Source organism: Rhinatrema bivittatum, chromosome 2 (assembly GCF_901001135.1).
Source record: "Rhinatrema bivittatum chromosome 2, aRhiBiv1.1, whole genome shotgun sequence".
In the NCBI taxonomy this organism is placed as follows: domain Eukaryota; kingdom Metazoa; phylum Chordata; class Amphibia; order Gymnophiona; family Rhinatrematidae; genus Rhinatrema; species Rhinatrema bivittatum.
In genome coordinates, this window is record NC_042616.1 from 343,008,914 (window position 1) to 343,028,276 (window position 19,363).

The window sequence follows — 19,363 nt, forward strand, 5'->3', positions numbered from 1 at the left end:
GCCTCCCTCCCTACTGGCCGCTGCCGCCGCCCGCTACCGCCGCTACCGCTACGCCGTGCCGCTACCGCCGCCGCCCGCTACCGCTGCCGCCGCCCGCTGCTGCTACCGCTGCCCGCTACCGCCCGCTGCTGCTACCGCCGCCCGCTACCGCCCGCTACCGCTACCGCCGCCGCCCGCCCGCTGCCGCTACCGCTGCCCGCTGCCGCTACTGCCGCCGCCCGCTGCCACTACCGCCGCCCGCTACCGCCGCCGCCACTGCTACCGCCGCCCGCTACCGCTACCGCCGCTGCCGCTATTGCCGCCGCCGCCATGTTGTTTTGTTTTTTTTGACGCTGCCTAAGACCGCGTGACTCTCCCCGCACATGCGCAGTAGAGCTGCTCTCTACTGCGCATTTGCGGCACGTCGGTCAAGCTTTGTTTATTAGGTAGGATTATTTCTTTGATTTATATTCCACCTTTCAGGCATTTCAAAGCAGATTACATTCAGGTACTGTAGGTATTGTGTGGCAAACTTCCATAATTTTACGTTTATTTGCATCTTATTGAATGTAGATTTTTATTTTACTTTTGTCCTTTTCGACATTTCGGTATCCAGTTAATTTAAGTGGTCTTTATTAGAGGAAATAGATCATAGTTATTGGTGCTGGAGGGAAAGGGCAAGGGGGAAGAAAAAGGGGATCTGGAAATGAGAGAGGGGATCTCAAAAGAGGGAAATAAAGAAGGGCTCTCAGGCAGGAGGATTAAGGAATAAGCACACCCCTCCAAGCTCCTCATTCACAGAGCATGATGCCTTTGAACTCCTTACTCACTAACCTCCCTGAAACATAGAAATGACAGAAGACGACCAAACGGTCCATCCAGTCTGCCCAGCAAGCTTTACACTTTTTTTTCTTTCCCATACTTGTTTCTCTTGTCCCTTGTAAGCGACCTTTTGTTCTATTTCGCTTCCACCCCATCCCTTCCACCCCCACCATCAATCTATTTCCCTTCCACCCCCACCATCGATGTAGTTAGCAGTGCTGGAGCTGCATCTAAGTGAAGTATCTAGCTAATTGCTTAGGGGTAGTAACCGTCGTCATAGCAAGCTACTCCCACGCATGTTTATCCAGCCTGTGTAACTCAGTCCTTGTTGGTTGTTGTCCGAATATAAATCATCATTACATCATTCCCCCTGCCGTTGAAGCACAGATCTTTTCATCATCCCCCCTGCTGTTGAAGCAGAGAACTATGCTGGATATAATTGAAAGTGAAGTATCAGGCTAATTTGGTTTGGGGTAGTAACCACCATATCAAGCAAGCTACTCCCCCTTTTTTGTGGATGCAAATCCTTTTTTTTCCATTTCCTCTTGCCGTTGAAGCATAGAGCAATGTTGGAGTCACATTAAAACCGTGTATATGTTTATTTAATTAGAATATTAATCTCCAGGTAGTAGCCGTCATTCCCTGCAAGCCGCCCCATGCCTCTTCACTTCATTCACATTCTCTATACTTTATTGATCCACAGTGTTTATCCCACGCCTCTTTTAAATCCTTCACAGTTTTGGGTCTTCACCACTTTCAGGCATCCATCACCCTCTCCATGAAGAAAATACTTCCTGACATTGGTTCTGAGTCTTCCTCCCTAGATTTTTAAATCGTGACCCCTAGTTCTGCTGATTTTTTTGCAACAGAAAAGGTTTGTCATTGTCTTTGGATCATTAAAACCTTCAAGTATCTGAAAGTCTGTATCATATCACCTCTGCTCCTCCTTTCCTCCAGGGTGTACATAATTAGATTCTTCAATCTCCCCTCATAACTCATTTGATGAAGACCCTCCACCTTTTTTGTCACCCTTCTCTGTACCCGCCTCCATCCTGTCTCTGTCCCTTTGGAGATACGGTCTCCAGAACTGAACACAGTACTCCAGGTGAGGCCTCACCAAGGACCTGTACAAGGGGATAATCACATGCCTTTTCTTACTCAATATTCCTCTCTTTATGCAGCCCAGCATTCTTCTGGCTTTAGCTATCGCCTTGTCACATTGTTTCGCCAACTTCACATCATTTGACACTATCACCCCCCAGGTCTGTTCCGTGCACATCAGCCCTTCTTCTCCCCCCATCGAATACAGTTCTTTCGGATTTCCACACCCCAAATGCATGACTCTGCACTTCTTGGCATTGAATTTCAGCTGCCATATCTTCAACCACTCTTCCAGTTTCCTTAGATTCCGTCTCATTCTCTCCACTCCTTCCGGTGTGTCCACTCTGTTGCAGATTTTAGTGTCATCCACAAAAAGACAAGCCTTACCTTCTATCCCATCTGCAATGTCGCTCACAAAGATATTGAACAGGACAGGTCCCAACACAGATCCCTGCAGCACTCCACTCAACACAGCTCTCTCTTCAGAGTAAGTTCCATTCACCACTACACATTGTCTTCTGTCTGTCAACCAGGCCACCACCTTGGCACTCACTCCTAAGTTTCTCATTTTATTCAACAGTCTCCTGTGCAGGACCGTGTCAAAAGCTTTGCTGAAGTCCAAGTAGATGACATCGAGCACTCTTCCTCGATCCAATTCCTTGGTTACCCCAGTCGAAAAAGTCTATCAGATTTGTCTGACAGGATCTTCCCCTGGTGAATCCATGCTGCCTCTGGTCCAGCAATTCTCCCGACTGTAGATAGTTCACTATTCTTTCTTTCAAAAGCGACTCCATTACTTTTCCTACCACCTAGGTGAGGCTAACCGGTCTCTAGTTACCAGCCTCTTCTCTGTTCCCACTCTTGTGAAGCAGGACCACCACCGCTCTTTTCCAATCACTCAGCACCACTCCCATTTCTAGGGATTTATTGAACAGGTCACACAGCGGACCTGCCAGCACATCTCTGTATCCTGGGATGAACCTCATCAGGCCCCATGGCTTTGTCCACTTTCAGTTTCCCCAGCTCTTCCCATACATTCTCTATTGTAAATGGAGTTTCATCTACTTCATTTCTCTCCAATTTCTTGTTAACTAGCGACTGTCCTTCTCCAAGCTCCTCTTTAGTGAACACAAAACTGAAGTATTCGTTTAATATTTCTGCCATTTCTTCGTCTCTCTCCACACATTGATCCTTTTCACCTTTCAATTTCACTATACCACTTTGAACTTTTCTCCTTTCACTGATGTATCTGAAAAATGTTTTGTCACCTCTCTTTACCTCTTTGGCAATCCTTTCTTCCGCTTGTTTTGCCGTCTTATTTTCTTTGTCTCCTTCAGTTCCACCAGATTTTCTTCTTTGTGTTCCTCCGTTTGAGATCCTTTATATTTCTTGAACACTGTTCTTTTAGCTTTTATTTTGTCAGCCATCTCCTTTGAGAACCAGATAGGTTTCATTCTTCTTTGCTTTTCTTTACTTTTCTAACATATAGATTAGTTGCCATGGTAAGTGTTCCTTTAAGTTTGGTCCACTGTTGCTCCACTTCTCTCTCGTTCTCCAAGCCTACTAGTTCTTCCTCCAGGTATTTCCCCATTTCATCAAAGTCTGTGTTTTTGAACTGCAAAACTTGGGTCTGTGTTCTTCTCCATATCCTTTTTGTGATATTAAACCATACCGTTTGATGATCACTGGTGCTGAGGTGGGTGCTCACCTGCACAACAAAGGCATTATCTCCATTAGTGGGGCACTAAATCTATATAGCTCCCTCTCTCATGGGTTCCATTACCATTTGTTTGAACAAAGCTCTTTGCAGGGCATCCAGTATTTCTCTACTATTGTTAGATTCTGCAGATGGGATTCTCCAGTCTACATCCGCAAATTAAAGTCTCCAACGATCACCACTTCTCCCCCATCTTTTGGATGTCTTCACCCCAGATCTGTCAAGCTCTTCCTTTTGGTTTGGAGGGCCTGTAAATCACTCCAATACAAATGGAGTGCCCCATCTTTTTTTTAGGTTGGCCCATAGTGCTTCCTCTTTTGCCCCATCTTCCTTGCAGCTCAGATGCTTGAATATTGTTTCTGATATAAAGAGCACTCACTCCTCCCCCCTTTCCTAGCCTCTCTGTCCTTTCTTAACAAGTTATAGCCTGGTATTGCCATATCCCAATCATGAGATTGCGTGAACCATGTCTCCGTGACAAGCAACAGTGTCCAAGTCCGCCTCCACCATTAGGGCTTGCAGATCTGGGATTTATATTGCCCAAACTACGAGCATTTGTGCTCATAGCTTTCCTTGTTCAGGTTACTGCTGTTCCTGGACTCCTTTTGTGACCTCTTTAGTTGAGTTTTTGTTATCCACTTCTCCCGTTCCCTTTGTGCATTGGAAAGGATTAGTGCCTCTGACGACAGATTCATCCAGCACAATGAGCTTTTTCCTTTGGTTACTGATCTAGAATTTCTGTATGCATTGGGTTTCTTCTTTTTCAGTTAACACTTCAATCTTTTTCTCAATACACTTCTTTAGTATTTAATACAGAGAAGGCCTTTTGTGCTTGTTGCACTTTATTTATTTATTTATTTAAAATTTTTATATACCGACATTCATCCAGGATATCACATCGGTATACAGTGTAACACAAACAAACGCCAGGCATGGCGCTTTACATTGAACAAATAAAACAAGTTAACAAATGAATAAATGAGGGTGTGAATAACAAGGGGAAATTTGCATTAAATAATCACAACGAGGTTTGTAAATGATATACATATGTACAAAAGGAAGACATTAAGAGATAAGCAATTTAGAGAGTGTTGGAGGGAGAGGGGGGAGTGGTGAGCAGAGGGGAAGGGAACGAGGTGAGGGGGAGAAAAAGTGTATGAGGGGAGGGGGGGGGGGGAGAAAAAAGGTAGGGAGAAGGGGCAAAGTGAGGGGATAGAGGGCCAGAAGAGGGGGGGGCAGATAGGAGAGGAATGGTTCCTCTGCAAAGGATGCAGTGTATGTCTCTGCATCACAGTCTAATTCTAACCAGAGCCCACTGAAGTCCTGTTGTTTATTTGAGTTCCTTCGTGCCCTGTGTGAGTGGAGGGGGGGGGGGGGGGGGGGTTTAGACTTGTGGGCTGCACAGCTGTCAAGAACGGGTGCCTGTGGGTCACAGGTCTTATCCTACCTGAACCCACAGTAAAATCTCTTTTTCCTTGACTTTTGTTTTTTTGTGGTAATGGGAATTACTAAACCCTTCACGTCATTAATTCCTCTGCAAAGGAACATAAGAAATTGCCATGCTGGGTCAGACAAGGGTCCATCAAGCCCAGCATCTGTTTCCAACAGAGGCCAAAACCAGGCCACAAGAACCTGGCAATTACCCAAACACTAGAAGATCCCATGCTACTGAGGCAATTAATAGCAGTGGCTATTTCCTAAGTAAAATTGATTAATAGCCATTAAATGGACTTCTCCTCCAAGAACTTATCCAAACCTTTTTTGAACCCAGCTACACTAACTGCACTAACCACATCCTCTGGCAACAAATTCCAGAGCTTTATTGTGCGTTGAGTGAAAAATTATTTTCTCCGATTAGTCTTAAATGTGTTACTTGCTAACTTCATGGAATGCCCCCTAGTCCTGATCTCCTTGCTCAACTCCCTCCCATCCAATCATCCCTCCCCCTCTCCTCACCACCCCTTAGATTCCTTCAATCCCTCTACCCCCTTTTCTTCCCCTGCTAACAGAAAAATAGCCATCTAGGGTATTTTTTCTCTGCAGTTGTCTTTTCAGTTGCTCTCTGCAATCATCAAAATCATTTTAAAATGGAAGCTGGATTCCAATGGCAGCTCCTGCTGGTAATGCAGTGACTCTGGTCTGGCTAACCCTAGTGAGAGGGTGGTGGTATGCAGAATAGATAGTCTACCAGTTTCCACTAGGATCCCCTGCACCCCTCTGCTGATTGGGTGGCCTAGAGGAAGACAGCAGTGGCAGCAGTTGGGCCGCATCTTCTTCTTCTGCCGCCTGGGCCCCAATGCTGCTTTTAACTGTGAAGCTGTTTCCTTAGTTAAAACAGCAGGCAGGTCCGGGTGGCAGAGGAAGAACACTTGGTTCAACATCCTGCTGCTGCTCTTCTCCTGCTGCCTGATCTGCAGAGGGATGTAGGGCTGGAGGGCATCATCCAGCAGAGAGGGAGGGGGGGGGTGTTAATGGCATCATCACTGCTTTGTTTGCCTGATGCAGCTCAGCCACCTCTCCTGTAGCAACTCCGTGTAACAAGCCAGTCATGTAGGAAAGGCTGCATTTTGTGGCCCTTCCCGTTTGCAGATTAGTGGGAAACTAGAGGGCCTGATTATAGCTTCTTCTTAGACCAAAAAGAAGAAAAGGCACACGTTTAATCCACATTAAAAAAGACCCATTTGAAAATCTAATATATAGAATTCAATTTATACTAATTTGCTGCAGCATGCACATGCCAATTATATCTATTAAATGTACTGTGTTAATAATACTTTGTATAGACATTCACATTGAAGCAGGAAAGAAAAGACAATGCATCAGACAAAAACAGCCTTTAAGTTATTGTGCATGTCGTATGGCATAGACAGTTAAAGGAGGCAATAAAGAGATGGTAGAGAAAAGGGAAATGTACTGTGAATTTCATTAGTGTGTCCAAAGATGAATAGAAAGGGCTTGCTCCGACTCTCCCATTACAAAGAGAAAAGGTGAATATTTCATAACAGAAGAAAGCTGAGAATTCTGAGTGATGGGAAGCAAACGTTCAAGTGTGCTGACTATAGTTTGGGAGACTGCATGTGTAGAGCTTTTGCCTTTAAGATAAAAATATGCATTTAGAAAACAGTTTAAATGCAAAACCATTTAAAGGAGTTTAAAAACTGCCCTTTCATTCAAGTTTTGAATCTATAGGAGTAAAAATGCAGATGGGCATCTCTTGATGGATTTATAGCAGTATTTCCAATGGTCACAAAACACATGACAATTATATAAAGCCCTTGCTTATAGAGAACCCAAATAGAATATAATGAGAAATAACTGTGCTTGTGTACAGAGCACACAACATGGCAAAGCCTTTGTAAAGTAAGGGCTGCTTTAAAACCACAAGAACTGAATCTGACAAACAGGTATTGTACATACTTCTGTGTATGTAAAGTCAAGAATAAAGGATCTGCTCTGTAGGTGTAAAACAATGACAAAAAAGTCATACCACATTCTATTACAATGTAGAGTACTGGTTATAGTACTTTGCTGATCCAGGTGCAGTCAACAGTACAAACGAAAGAGAAACCTTCAGTGTTGCTATACACAAAAATTGGGGGGAGGCAAGATCTATTTTAATTTAATATCAAAAGATTACTCAATCCAAACCATATTGTAACAGTGGAGTTCTTCAGGATAGATTCATCAAGCTTTTTTTTTTTTTTTTTTTTTTCACAGCAACAAGGAGGAAGCCCTTGATGTGTCAGACCTTAAGGGACCTAAGTCAGAAAGGAATTTTGCCCATTCTGTGCTAATAGAAAAATCTTTATTGATTAAAACCCTAATTGTTTAAGTGAAAAGGCTTTTTCAAATCAGTGCTTCAATCACTGGGTTTCAGACAACAGATTGGTTGAGTTGTTCCTTTTTATAGTTAACTATAAGCAAGTTGTTTACTTTGGCAGAAATCTATATAGTCTTCAGCATTAAAACACAATTTAAAGGTCATCTGATTATAAACTCGGGAATGAAGGTCAGCAAATATTTTACAGGTGATACTTTCTTATTAGAGATACATAATAAATTAGTGATTATTAGAAAAAAACAAAACAGTACCACTAGCAATTAATTGTTATATATAAGGAAATTGCCATGCTGGGTCAGACCAAGGGTCCATCAAGCCCAGCATCCTGTTTCCAACAGAGGCCAAAAACCAGGCCACAAGAACCTGGCAATTACCCAAACACTAAGAAGAACCCATGCTACTGATGCAATTAATAGCAGTGGCTATTCCCTAAGTATAATTGATTAATAGCCATTAATGGACTTCTCCTCCAAGAACTTATCCAAACCTTTTTTGAACCCAGCTACACTAACTGCACTAACCACCTCCCTCTGGCAACAAATTCCAGAGCTTTATTGTGCGTTGAGTGAAAAGAAAATTATTCCTTACCTGCTAATTTCGTTCCTGTAGTACCATGGATCAGTCCAGATGGCGAGCCACGTCCCCCGTCCAGCAGACGGGGGGGATGTTGATCTTTACATCTACATATGTAAGTGAATTAAGAGGCAACCACAATATTTCATGCTAAATTTAGGGAAACTGCCCTAGCACTGCAAAATGCTATTTAAAAAAGACAGGGCTTAATTCACCAACGCCCCCGATTTTAAAAAGGCCGAGTGTATACATTTTGGGGGTTACGCACGTGGCCGGGCCTCGTGTTGTGCCACAACACATTTTATAACAGGCCCGGCCACGCACGTATCCCTCAATATGCACCAAAATGCTAGCCTGTCTGAAAGTGACAGGCAGGGAGGCGTGGTCTGGGCAGGGAGGGGCAGAAACGCGCCATTAGCTGCTGTCCCGGGGAAGCGCGTGCTGGAAGCTGACTGGCACGTGGAGTCTATTGCTGCTCTAAAGGAGCAGCAAGGTAAAATAACAAAAAAAAAATTATGATAGCTAGGAAGGGGTTGGGAAGGAGGGGAAAAGGTAGGAAAGTTAGGTAGGGGTATAAGAAGTAGGGAAGCCCTACTCGCATCGCCACACGTAGCATATGCGTGTACGGATTTTAAAATCCGGCACATATGTGCGTGAGAACAGTATTTTATAACATGCATGCGCCGGGAACCTCACGCACATAGACGCGTGTGCACGTTTTAAAATCAACCCCCAAGCTTTTATTCCATAGACAAAGAATGGGAGAAAAGTCTTAGAAAATCAAGCACTGAGTTATGATAAAATTTGTTCCCCTGCTCTCTAGGTTGCAACATCTCATATAGTTTTAGCTTTTGTAGAAACAAAAGCAGAAGTGGAAAAAAAATGAAACGACCAGAACACCACATTTTTGTTTGAATTTTTTTGGCACATTACACTCTCTAACAGCAGATTACATAGCACTGTCAGTCTCACCTACAAACTGCTAATCTTCTAAAATGTACTGGTTATATCTACAGAGATGTGAAAATTTCAAAATGAATCTGCAAAACAGGAGATTGAGTCTTCTTCTTTTCGCATAGACTTTTTGCAGGAGTTAGTAGAATGAGTAACAGCCTAAGCTTTGTTTGGAGTTGCTTGGAACAGTAATAAACAAAACAGCTAAAAACATACCCTTTTGATTAGAGGATTATGTGAGTATATAGAAATGCACAACTCTGTTTTCAAAATATTGCTTCTACAATCCATGCTTTAGAGACAAACCTTTTTGCAAACAGGATTTACAAGCATTGAGTGAATTCTTTAATTACTACAGATCTCTTATTAAAATTTTCTCAGTAGCATTACAAGAATATGGTCTTCTTATTCAGCTATTTTTTTTCTTTTCAAAGGAAAAGAAATGGAAAGGACTGGTGAAAAAAAACAAACCATGTAACACTTTCAAACTGTCTTCATGCAGGATTACACCACATGGATACTATAGCTAGGCAGATTTCAATTCTGCACTGTATTTGGTCAATCAGGATTTTATTAGGATTTGAGGTACCGGTAAATTTTGGTTCAACATCTCTGGTTAAAATTTCTACCAACAACAAAAAATAATGCTGACCTGAACACCACAATTCAGAGGTTATTGTTAGTGCAAACATGGGGTTCACAGTTACAATGCAAATTTGTCAAATGACAGTAATCTGTTTAATGTAAACTTAAAATAGTGGAACCTTCTCTTTGGGAGTGAAAGGCATCAGGTTTTCCTTCAAAAAAAAAAAGTCATTTGTCAGCACATAGAGTACTTAAAGTGCTATTAACCAATATATGGCTGTCAAAAACAAATGAATTGCTAAATGAAAAGTGTCTTAAAAGCAGCAAGTAATTATTTGTTATATTTAATTTTCACACTAGCAGTTTCTTAAATATATAGCACTTCTGACAGAAAATGTAACCTTATTTCCCCTGAATAAACACTGAATGAGGATCTATATCACTGATGTCAACTATCACCATAGAAAAAAAAGTTAATAATCTTAGTGACAACCAAACGCAAAGGTAGATAGATTAAGTTGCTATTGGCCTTGAATTCAGTGTGAAGACTTGTATCTTTCATAGTCTTCTGATTAAAGAACTTAAAGTCTTTAAAAGATAAAGCCATCTGGACTGCAAGGTTGCGAGTGAATATGCTGCTAAGCCATGTGCAGGTGACATTTCTTCCAGCAAGATGAACACTTTACAGCTAAGGCCAGCAGATGTAGCAACATCTTTCAATTCATTTGAAATGTCTCTTTACTGTGCATGTCAGAGTCACAGCAGGAGGAGGGGAGTCATAAGGCCACAATGTGTTCGGAAATTAATGCAGGTGAGAAAGGGTGATTCCTTCATTTCAAGCAGGCTCAATGCTTCTGAGCTGTGTCACTCAGCAGCCGACTTCAGTTCCTCAAGGTTGTCACCAAAAGACCTGCAAGAAAATAAATTTACAATTCAGAATGGGTAATATTTCTCAGCAACATTAATGGCATTAGGAATACACAACACTTGTAGCTGTCATATTTACAACTACTACAATTTATTAATAGTGTTTCCTGACCTTTTTGGTAAAAAGTCTTCATTGACTGATTTCTATAATTCTTTCTAAATCATTTATAGAAAACTTGAGATGTAGTTTTTGGAGGTTTGAAAGGCAGAAAAACAATTTTTGCCATAGCAACTTAGTTTTCTTCTATGATAGAGTAACATGACTTTGTAGAAAAGGGATAATCCATAGATTTGCTATATCTCAACTTCAGTAAGGATTTGACTGTCTCACAGTATAGTTAAATTAGGAAAATATAATTCAGACCACATTACTGCAAGATAATACATCCTGAAAAAGAATGCATTCAAAAAGTGAAGTTGCTTACCTGTAACACGTGCTCTCTGTGGACAGCAGAAGAAAATATTTGCACAAGTGGGTTGTGTTATCTGATGGCACCAACATGGAATAATACTCTCTTCTAGCTCAAAAGGATTAAAAAGTCATCCTGAACATGTGTGGGAGCCCCAGTGCTGCTGCCACCACAACATGAGGCACCTTAGTCATTTAAAAATTTAACTTTGGGGAATTGGGAAGGGTTGTGTGGCTGTTTTGTTCTGCTGTTCTTGGAGAATACATGTTACAAGTAAGCACTTTCTCCATGGAGAAGTAGGAGCAAACAACCACACAAGTGGGGTCTCCCTAGTTGAGGGTTGCATCACTGTATAGTGTCATCTAATTAAATAGTTAATGCAAACCAGAAAAGAGGTTGGCAGTAAATTAAGCTTTTTCTTAAACAAGTTCCTCAAAACTGTTTGACTAAAGACATAAGAATAGCCATGCTGGATCAGACCAAGATCCATTGAGTCCAGCATCCTGTCTCCGACAGTAGCCAATCCAGGTCGCAAGTACTTAGCAAATCCCATAAAGTACATCTAATTCCTGCTATTCACTCTCAGGGATATCAATAGTTTTTTTAATCTACCTGGCTAATAATGTGTTATGGACTTTTAATCCAGGAACTTATCTAAACTTAAATAAGATATGCCATACTGGGTCAGACCAAGGGACCATCTAGCCCAGTATCCTATCTCTGACAGTGGCCACTCCAAATCTTATTTTAATCTCCACTATGCTATTCACCTTGACTACATCTTCTGGCAACAGATTTCACAGGTTGATAGTGTGCTGAGTGAAAGTTCTTTCTATGATTTATTTTGACTCTGCTTATTAGTTTCATGGAGTTTTCCCTTGCTTTAGTATTATTTGAAAGGGTAAATAATTGTCCTTTATTTACCCATTCCATTACACTCAGGCTTTTATGAATTTCTACTATGTCTCCTCTCAGCCGTCTTCTTTTTCAAGCTGAAAGCAAATGTTGCTTACCAGTAACAGGTATTCTCACAGGACAGCAGGATGTTAGTCCTCACATATGGGTGACATCACAGGATGGAGCCCAATCACAGAAAACGTCTGTCAAAGTTTCCAGAACTTTGACTGGCCCCTACTGGGCATGCCCAGCATGGCACTAACCCTGCAGCGAGCAGGGGTCCCCCTTCAGTCTTATTTGAAAGCTACAGGCAGTGCCGAAAAATAAAATAACAAAACGTTATGAACCCAACACCACGGGGCGGCGGGCGGGTTTCATGAGGACTAACATCCTGCTGTCCTGTGAGAATACCTGTTACAGGTAAGCAACATGTGCTTTCTCACAGGACAAGCAGGATGGTAGTCCTCACATATGGGTGAGTACCGAGCTGAGGATGTCTGAACATGCACCAAATGTACCCAAAGGCATGCAACAGGCACAACAACTGGGGTGGAATTTGGCAGAGGGCATCCTGAACCCCACGGGCAGGCGGAAGGGTGTAGGTACATCACGTTGTAAATAGGTTACGAAGGACAGACTGGCTGAAGATGGAATCTTGTCTTCCGGCTTTGTGCAAGCAATAGTGGGCTGCAAAGGTGTGAAGCGAACTCCAGGTTGCAGCCCTGCAAATATCAGGAAGCAGCACCAATCGCAGGTGTGCTACTGAAGTTGCTATGGCCCTCACAGAGTGTGCTTTAACACGGTCTTGAAATGAAATGCCCACTTGCTGATAGCAAAAGGATATGCAGTCCGCCAACCAGGAGGAGAGAGTCTGCTTACCCACAGGCTTCCCTAACTTGTTAGGGTGGAAAGAAACAAACAATTGAGTGTTTTCTCTGTGGGCCGCTGTACGGTCTAGGTAAAACGCTAGAGCCCGTTTTCAGTCAAGGGTATACAGAGCCTGTTCTCCTGGGTTGGCATGGGGCCTGGGAAAAAAAGGTAGGTCGTATGATGGAGTGATTAAGATGAAAATCCGAAACTACCTTAGGTAGGAATTTCAGGTGAGTGCGGAGTAACCGCCCGGTCCTGCAGAAGTTTGGTGTAAGGCGGATAGGTAACTAGAGCCTGCAATTCACTAACTCTGCGAGCTGAAGTGATAGCCAAAAGGAAAATCACTTTCCATGTGAGATATCGAAGTTCACAAGAGTGAAGAGGCTCGAATGGTGGTTTCATGAGCCGACCCAGAACTAGATTAAGGTCCCAAGAAGGGGCCGGAGGATGAGGCGGAGGCTTGATGTGGAGCAAGCCCTTCAAAAAACGTGTTACAAGGGGGTGTACTGATATAGAGACATCCCAGACACCTTTATGGAAGGCGGCTACCGCACTGACATGCATTCTAATGGAGGAAGTCTTAAGACCTTACTCTGATAGATGCCAGAGATAATCCAGAAATTTCGGGATTGGACAGGAAAAGGTGTCAAGGGACTGAGAAGAGCACCATGACGTGAACCTTTTCCATTTGTAAGAGTAAGCTTTTCTCGTGGAAAGCTTCCGTGAAGCAATCAGGACATGGGCAACTGGATCAGAAAGGTTAAGTGGTTGAAGGATTAACCTTTCAACATCCATACCGTCAGGGACAAGGCTTGAAGATTGGGATGTCGTAGGCACCCGTCGTTTTGAGTGATCAGAAGCGGGTGCTTTCCCAAGGGAATGTGCCTGTGGATGGAGAGGTCCTGAAGTACTAGAAACCACACTTGTCGTGGCCAGTGAGGTGCTATCAGGATCATGAACATAAGAACATAAGAAAATGCCATACTGGGTCAAGACCAAGAGACCATCAAGCCCAGCATCCTGTTTCCAACAGAGGCCAATCCAGGCCATAAGAACCTGGCAAGTACCCAAAAACTAAGTCTATTCCATGTTACCATTGCTGATGGCAGTGGCTATTCTCTAAGTGAACTTAAATAGCAGGTAATGGACTTCTCCTCCAAGAACTTATCCAATCCTTTTTTAAACACAGCTATACTAACTGCACTAACGACATCCTCTGGCAACAAATTCCAGAGTTTAATTGTGCGGTGAGAAAAAAGAACTTTCTCCGATTAGTTTTAAATGTGCCCCATGCTAACTTCATGGAGTGCCCCCTAGTCTTTTCTACTATCCTTGTCCTGACATAGCTTCACGAGAGTCTTCGAGAGACGAGGAAGTGGCGGGAATGCATAGAGCAGACCTGTTGCCCAAGAGAGGGAGAATGCGTCTCTGGGTTGAGAGTGTTTGCTGCGAATGAGAGAGCAGTAGTTCTCCACTTTGCGGTTTTGAGGGGATGCAAAGAGGTCTATCCGAGGATATCCCCATTGTTGGAAGATTGAGTTCGCTACCGAGGGGTTGAGAGACCACTCGTGTGGTTGAAAAGACGCGACTCAGCTTGTCTGCCAGGACATTGTCCACTCCCGGTAAACAGATGGCCCTGAGGTACATTGAATGGGATAGAGAAGGGGTCCCCAAACCTGTCCTGGAGGGCCACCAGCCAGTTGGGTGTTTGGGATATCCTCAATGAATATACATGAGAGAAAATTTGCATGCACTGCCTCCATAACATGTAAATGTTCTCTCATGCATATTCATTGAGGATATCCCAAAAACCGACTGGCTGGTGGCCCTCCAGGACAGGTTTGGGGACCACTGGGATAGAGCTTCCTCCCAAATCTGCGTAGCTTCCTGACAGAAGGAAGGAGCCTGTGCCTCCCTGTTTGTTGATGTACCACATTGCCACCTGGTTGTCCGTCTGAATCAGGATGACTTGATTTGAGAGGCAATCCTGAAAGGCCCTGAGAGCATATCTGCTTGCTCAAAGTTCCAGGAAATTTATTTGGTGTTTGGCTTCCTCTGGAGACCAAGAGCCTTGTGTCTGCAGATTGGCTACATGGGCTCCCCCACCCGAGGTTGGAAGCATCGGTGGTGAGAATGATTTGAGGATTTGGAACTTGGAAGAGCAATCCCTTGAGGAGATTGGTCTGATATTTCCACCAGGCGAGAGACAGACGGAGTGAGTCGGTTATCCGGACAATGGCCGACAGAGGCTGAATAGCTTGAGTCCATTGAGACCTCAGAGTCCAGTGCATGAGTCTCATGGCCAAGTGGGCCATTGGTATGACATGGACTAAGGACACCATGTGTCCAAGGAGGATGAGAAATTGGCGTGCAGTCGCGGAGTGCTAAGACTGCAGCTGGTGAGCAAGGGACCCATGAGTCAGTGCTCGTTGTCGAGGTAGGAAAGCTTTTGCCTGTAATGTGTCCAAGTCTGCCCCAATGAACGATAAGGTTTGAGATGGGACTAAGTAGGATTTGTCGTAGTTGACGAGAAATCCTAGCGAAACTAGAGTGTGTAAGGTTAGATTGAGGGACGACAGAGCAGCTTGCTGAGTGGGAGCCCTGATTAACCAGTCGTCCAGATAGGGGTAGACGTGAACACCTTGGGTCCTGAGGAAGGCTGCGACGACTACGAGGCATTTTGTAAAGACTTGTGGTGCAGACGCTAGGCCGAATGGGAGCACTCTATATTGATAGTGCTTGGGGTCTACTAGAAACCTCAGGTATTTGTGATGAGCTGGAGTTATCGCAATGTGGGTGTATGCATCCTGGAGGTCCAGAGAGCAGAGCCAGTCTCCTCGTTGTAGAAGGCCTGCGTGGGCTGACCCCCCCCCCCCTTTAACATCTGCAGCTTATGCTGCTCCTCCTACAGCAGAATAGGGACTGGGCCAATGTGACTACTTCCAAATGGACAGGGACCACACTGCTGCTGCTGCTTGTTCCGGCCCCCCTGAGACTGTGCTGCTGCTCCTTGCTCCTCCTAGTATTGCTGTTCTTCTGCTAGCAATGGCATAGCTTCTCCTTTTTCCCACCTGCATGGAACCATGCCCTGGCTTTCTCTTCCGGGCAAAAATTCCAACACTTTACATCAGATTAATCCTTCATATATAAGCATACTATTACAAATAGGACTTTAAACAGTACTAGTCTTATCCTCAAGAAATCTGTTCAATTACAAAAACATCTTAAAAAACAAACTTATTTCCTTGATATACCACTACCACACTTGCAGAGGAATTTAAGAGGAAAAAGAAGCACCCAAACCCAACACTTGGGATTTAAACTGCAAATAAAGATTTCTTCTGCAACTGTGTGTGTTTAGAGAAATCTAGAAACACTTTCTTTCCTAAAAAAGAAAGACCTATTCCTAAAAAAAAGTTTCAAAATCAGGTCCTATCCATTTCACAAGCAAAGTGACAATCAATATGTCCCTAGACACAATATATGTAGATGGTTCTTTATGCAAGAATGAGGCTTTATGTTTGTGTGATATTAAGGATTTGTGTATATATTTGAGAGAAGCTTGAATTTGTGTATACGAGTTGTTGAATGACATGCTGCCATTTCTGTGTGTGTGTATGAAATAGAGGATGTCTCTGTGACTGTGTGTCAGAAAGGGAGTGTGTGTGAGACAAGGAAGCAGTGTGTATTTGAGAAATGGTGTATGTATATGTATGTGTGCTGTATGCCCTTGCCAATTTTCATCGTGTGTGGTTTTTCAACTTATGTGTATAACTTCCTGGTGCTGCCCAATCTACGTTTGCAATTTCCATGGTTAAGGAAAAATATAGGTTTATGTAAACTCGTCTGTGAGAATGGACACCATGTTGCTGCATCTGATATATTGACATACATGCCTAATTTTCCTGGTCTCACACATATAATTTTCCTGGCAGTGAAAAGTTATGCGCTTCAATTGAAAAAAGATACCAATGTCAAAAAACCTATTATCTTTATCTGTAAGGTTAGTCTGCTGGATAAAGATTTTACAGAGATTACAAAAGCATTAATAAATGTACTATAGCTGTGGATATGCAACCGTCAAGAATAATTTCTTAATAAAATCACCACAATTTTAACTTTTCACATGAATTAGAGGTCAAAGTCCTAATTCACTGAAAGTCAATTCATTCCAGCTTCAGGGAGAGTTTGATCACTATGAGCCAGATGTCTTACTGGGCATTTCCGATTTTGTATCTAGAATTTTTCCCATGTACACATCTGGCCTTGTGGTTCTCTTCTTGAATGAACTTACCTGTTTGTCTGTAAAGGCCAAGGTGTTTGTGATGGGGTGGGCATTGCGGTTGTTGGGCTTGCCAGCATAGCACTGTATATGTTAGAGGCAACCACTAGTATACAAAGAAGTATGGGGCCTATGATGGCACCTTCCAGTCCAAGGTAGTATGCTCCACCAGCAACTGCCAAGCCTGTCAGGTAGGGATGGCCGCCTCTGGAATAAAAGCATAAACCGTCTCAAATTAATGCATTGTGCCAATTGTTTCACCACAACCACTTCTACTGCAAAAATGAACATAAAGAAAATATACAGCATAAAACAAGTTTTGGCATTGAATATATTGCATTGATATTGTTTGCAAAAATGCACACTTTGGAAGAAATTATTCTACTTTCACTTAGTAAAAAAAAAAGGCAAACATTCAAATCATGTTGGACTGAATCCATCCAAATTTGGGACTTAGAACATTTTCTGTTAAATATTTGTTTGTTGACTTCAAGGAATACAAACCAGATTTTCAATATTAAAAAAAATATGGCTTAGAGACTCTGTTTATCTATGAAAATCTATGTACGCAATCTTGACATTTCTTTTTAGATTGGCCCTGGCTCTCATTATATGTCTCATTTCAGCACACCCAAGCCTCATTTTGTTCTATAGGAGTAATTTTCATATTATTAGCATCTGGAACACAGTGGAAAAAAAGAGTATGCTCAAATTGACATGAAGTAAGGGACAGAAAGCCAAAAATGCTTGTTCATATAGGCATACCTGAAGGAGGATCATATGTAGTCGCAAAACAGCAAGGAGAACCTATGTACTATAACAGCAAGGAGAAATTTGTTCTCAGCTGATAATTTTCTTTCCTTGCATCCAGCCAGACCAGTGGACATTCTCCATTTGACAAACATTCATTACAACTGTGGATATTACATTAAGGTGCAGGGGAAAAAAAGGAGATAAAAAAAAAGAAAAGAAAAGCAGGAATATGTCTTATGACAACATTGTATATAGTTCTCTGTTTCTATCTTCTTGGAAGCCCCCTAGTTAGTGGGTGATGGGGAGAATTTCATGTGATAGTGTATTAACTTGTTATAGGTAATACTGGTTGTTAATCTCTGTCTCCATCTGCTGGTTGGTGTACATAACCCATTCATTTGGACTGGTCTGGCTAGACTCAAGGAAAGAAATTATCAGCTAAAATTTTCTCCTCCTTTGTAGGTTGATACCATATATTGATCAAACATAATATTCTATTCCTCGTCATTAAAATCATCCATTGTACCTGAAGACTGGAGGGTGGCCAATGCAACCCCAATATTTAAAAAAGGCTCCAGGGGCGATCCGGGTAACTACAGACCAGTGAGCCTAACTTCAGTGCCGGGAAAAATAGTGGAAACTATTCTCAAGATCAAAATCGTAGAGCATATAGAAAGACATGATTTAATGGAACACAGTCAACATGGATTTACCCAAGGGAAGTCTTGCCTAACAAATCTGCTTCATTTTTTTGAAGGTGTTAATAAACATGTGGATAAAGATGAACAGGTAGATGTAGTGTATTTGGATTTTCAGAAGGCATTTGACAAAGTCCCTCATGAGTGGCTTCTACGAAAACTAAAAGTCAGGGGATAGGAGGCGATGTCCTTTTGTGGATTAAAAACTGGTTAAAAGACAGGAAACAGAGAGTAGGACTAAATGGTCAATTTTCTCAGTGGAAAAGGGTAAACAGTGGAGTGCCTCAGGGATCTGTACTTGGACCAGTGCTTTTCAATATATATATAATGATCTGGAAAGGAATACGACAAGTGAGGTTATCAAATTTGCGGATGATACAAAATTATTCAGAATAGTTAAATCACAAGCAGATTGTGATACATTACAGGAGGACCTTGCAAGACTGGAAGATTGGGCATCCAAATGGCAGATGAAATTTAATGTGGATAAGTGCAAGGTGTTGCATATAGAGAAAAATAACCCTTGCTGTAGTTACACAATGTTAGGTTCCATATTAGGAGCTATGACCCAGGAAAAAGATCTAGGCATCATAGTGGATAATACTTTAAAATCGTCAGCTCAGTGTGCTGCAGCAGTCAAAAAAGCAAAACAGAATGTTAGGAATTATTAGGAAGGGAATGGTTAATAAAACGGAAAATGTCATAATGCCTCTATATCGCTCCATGGTGAGACCACACCTTGAATACTGTGTACAATTCTGGTTGCCGCATCTCAAAAAAGATATAGTTGCGATGGAGAAGGTACAGAGAAGGGCAACCAAAATGATAAAGGGGATGGAACAGCTCCCCTATGAGGAAAGGCTGAAGAGGTTAGGGCTGTTCAGCTTGGAGAAGAGACGGCTGAGGCGGGATATGATAGAGGTCTTTAAGATCATGAGAGGTCTTGAACGAGTA

General features: G+C 42.5%; 1 protein-coding gene across 1 annotated transcript in view; it reads right to left on the reverse strand.

Annotated features, from left to right (window-relative positions):
• Window positions 1–9,315: 9,315 nt before the first annotated feature.
• Window positions 9,316–19,363, reverse strand: part of TMEM245 (transmembrane protein 245) — a 442,721-nt gene continuing 432,673 nt past the window's right edge. The window contains 2 exon segments of the mRNA XM_029589853.1: window positions 9,316–10,482; window positions 16,971–17,165. Coding sequence (XP_029445713.1) covers window positions 10,437–10,482; window positions 16,971–17,165 — 241 coding nt within the window. The 3' untranslated portion in view covers window positions 9,316–10,436.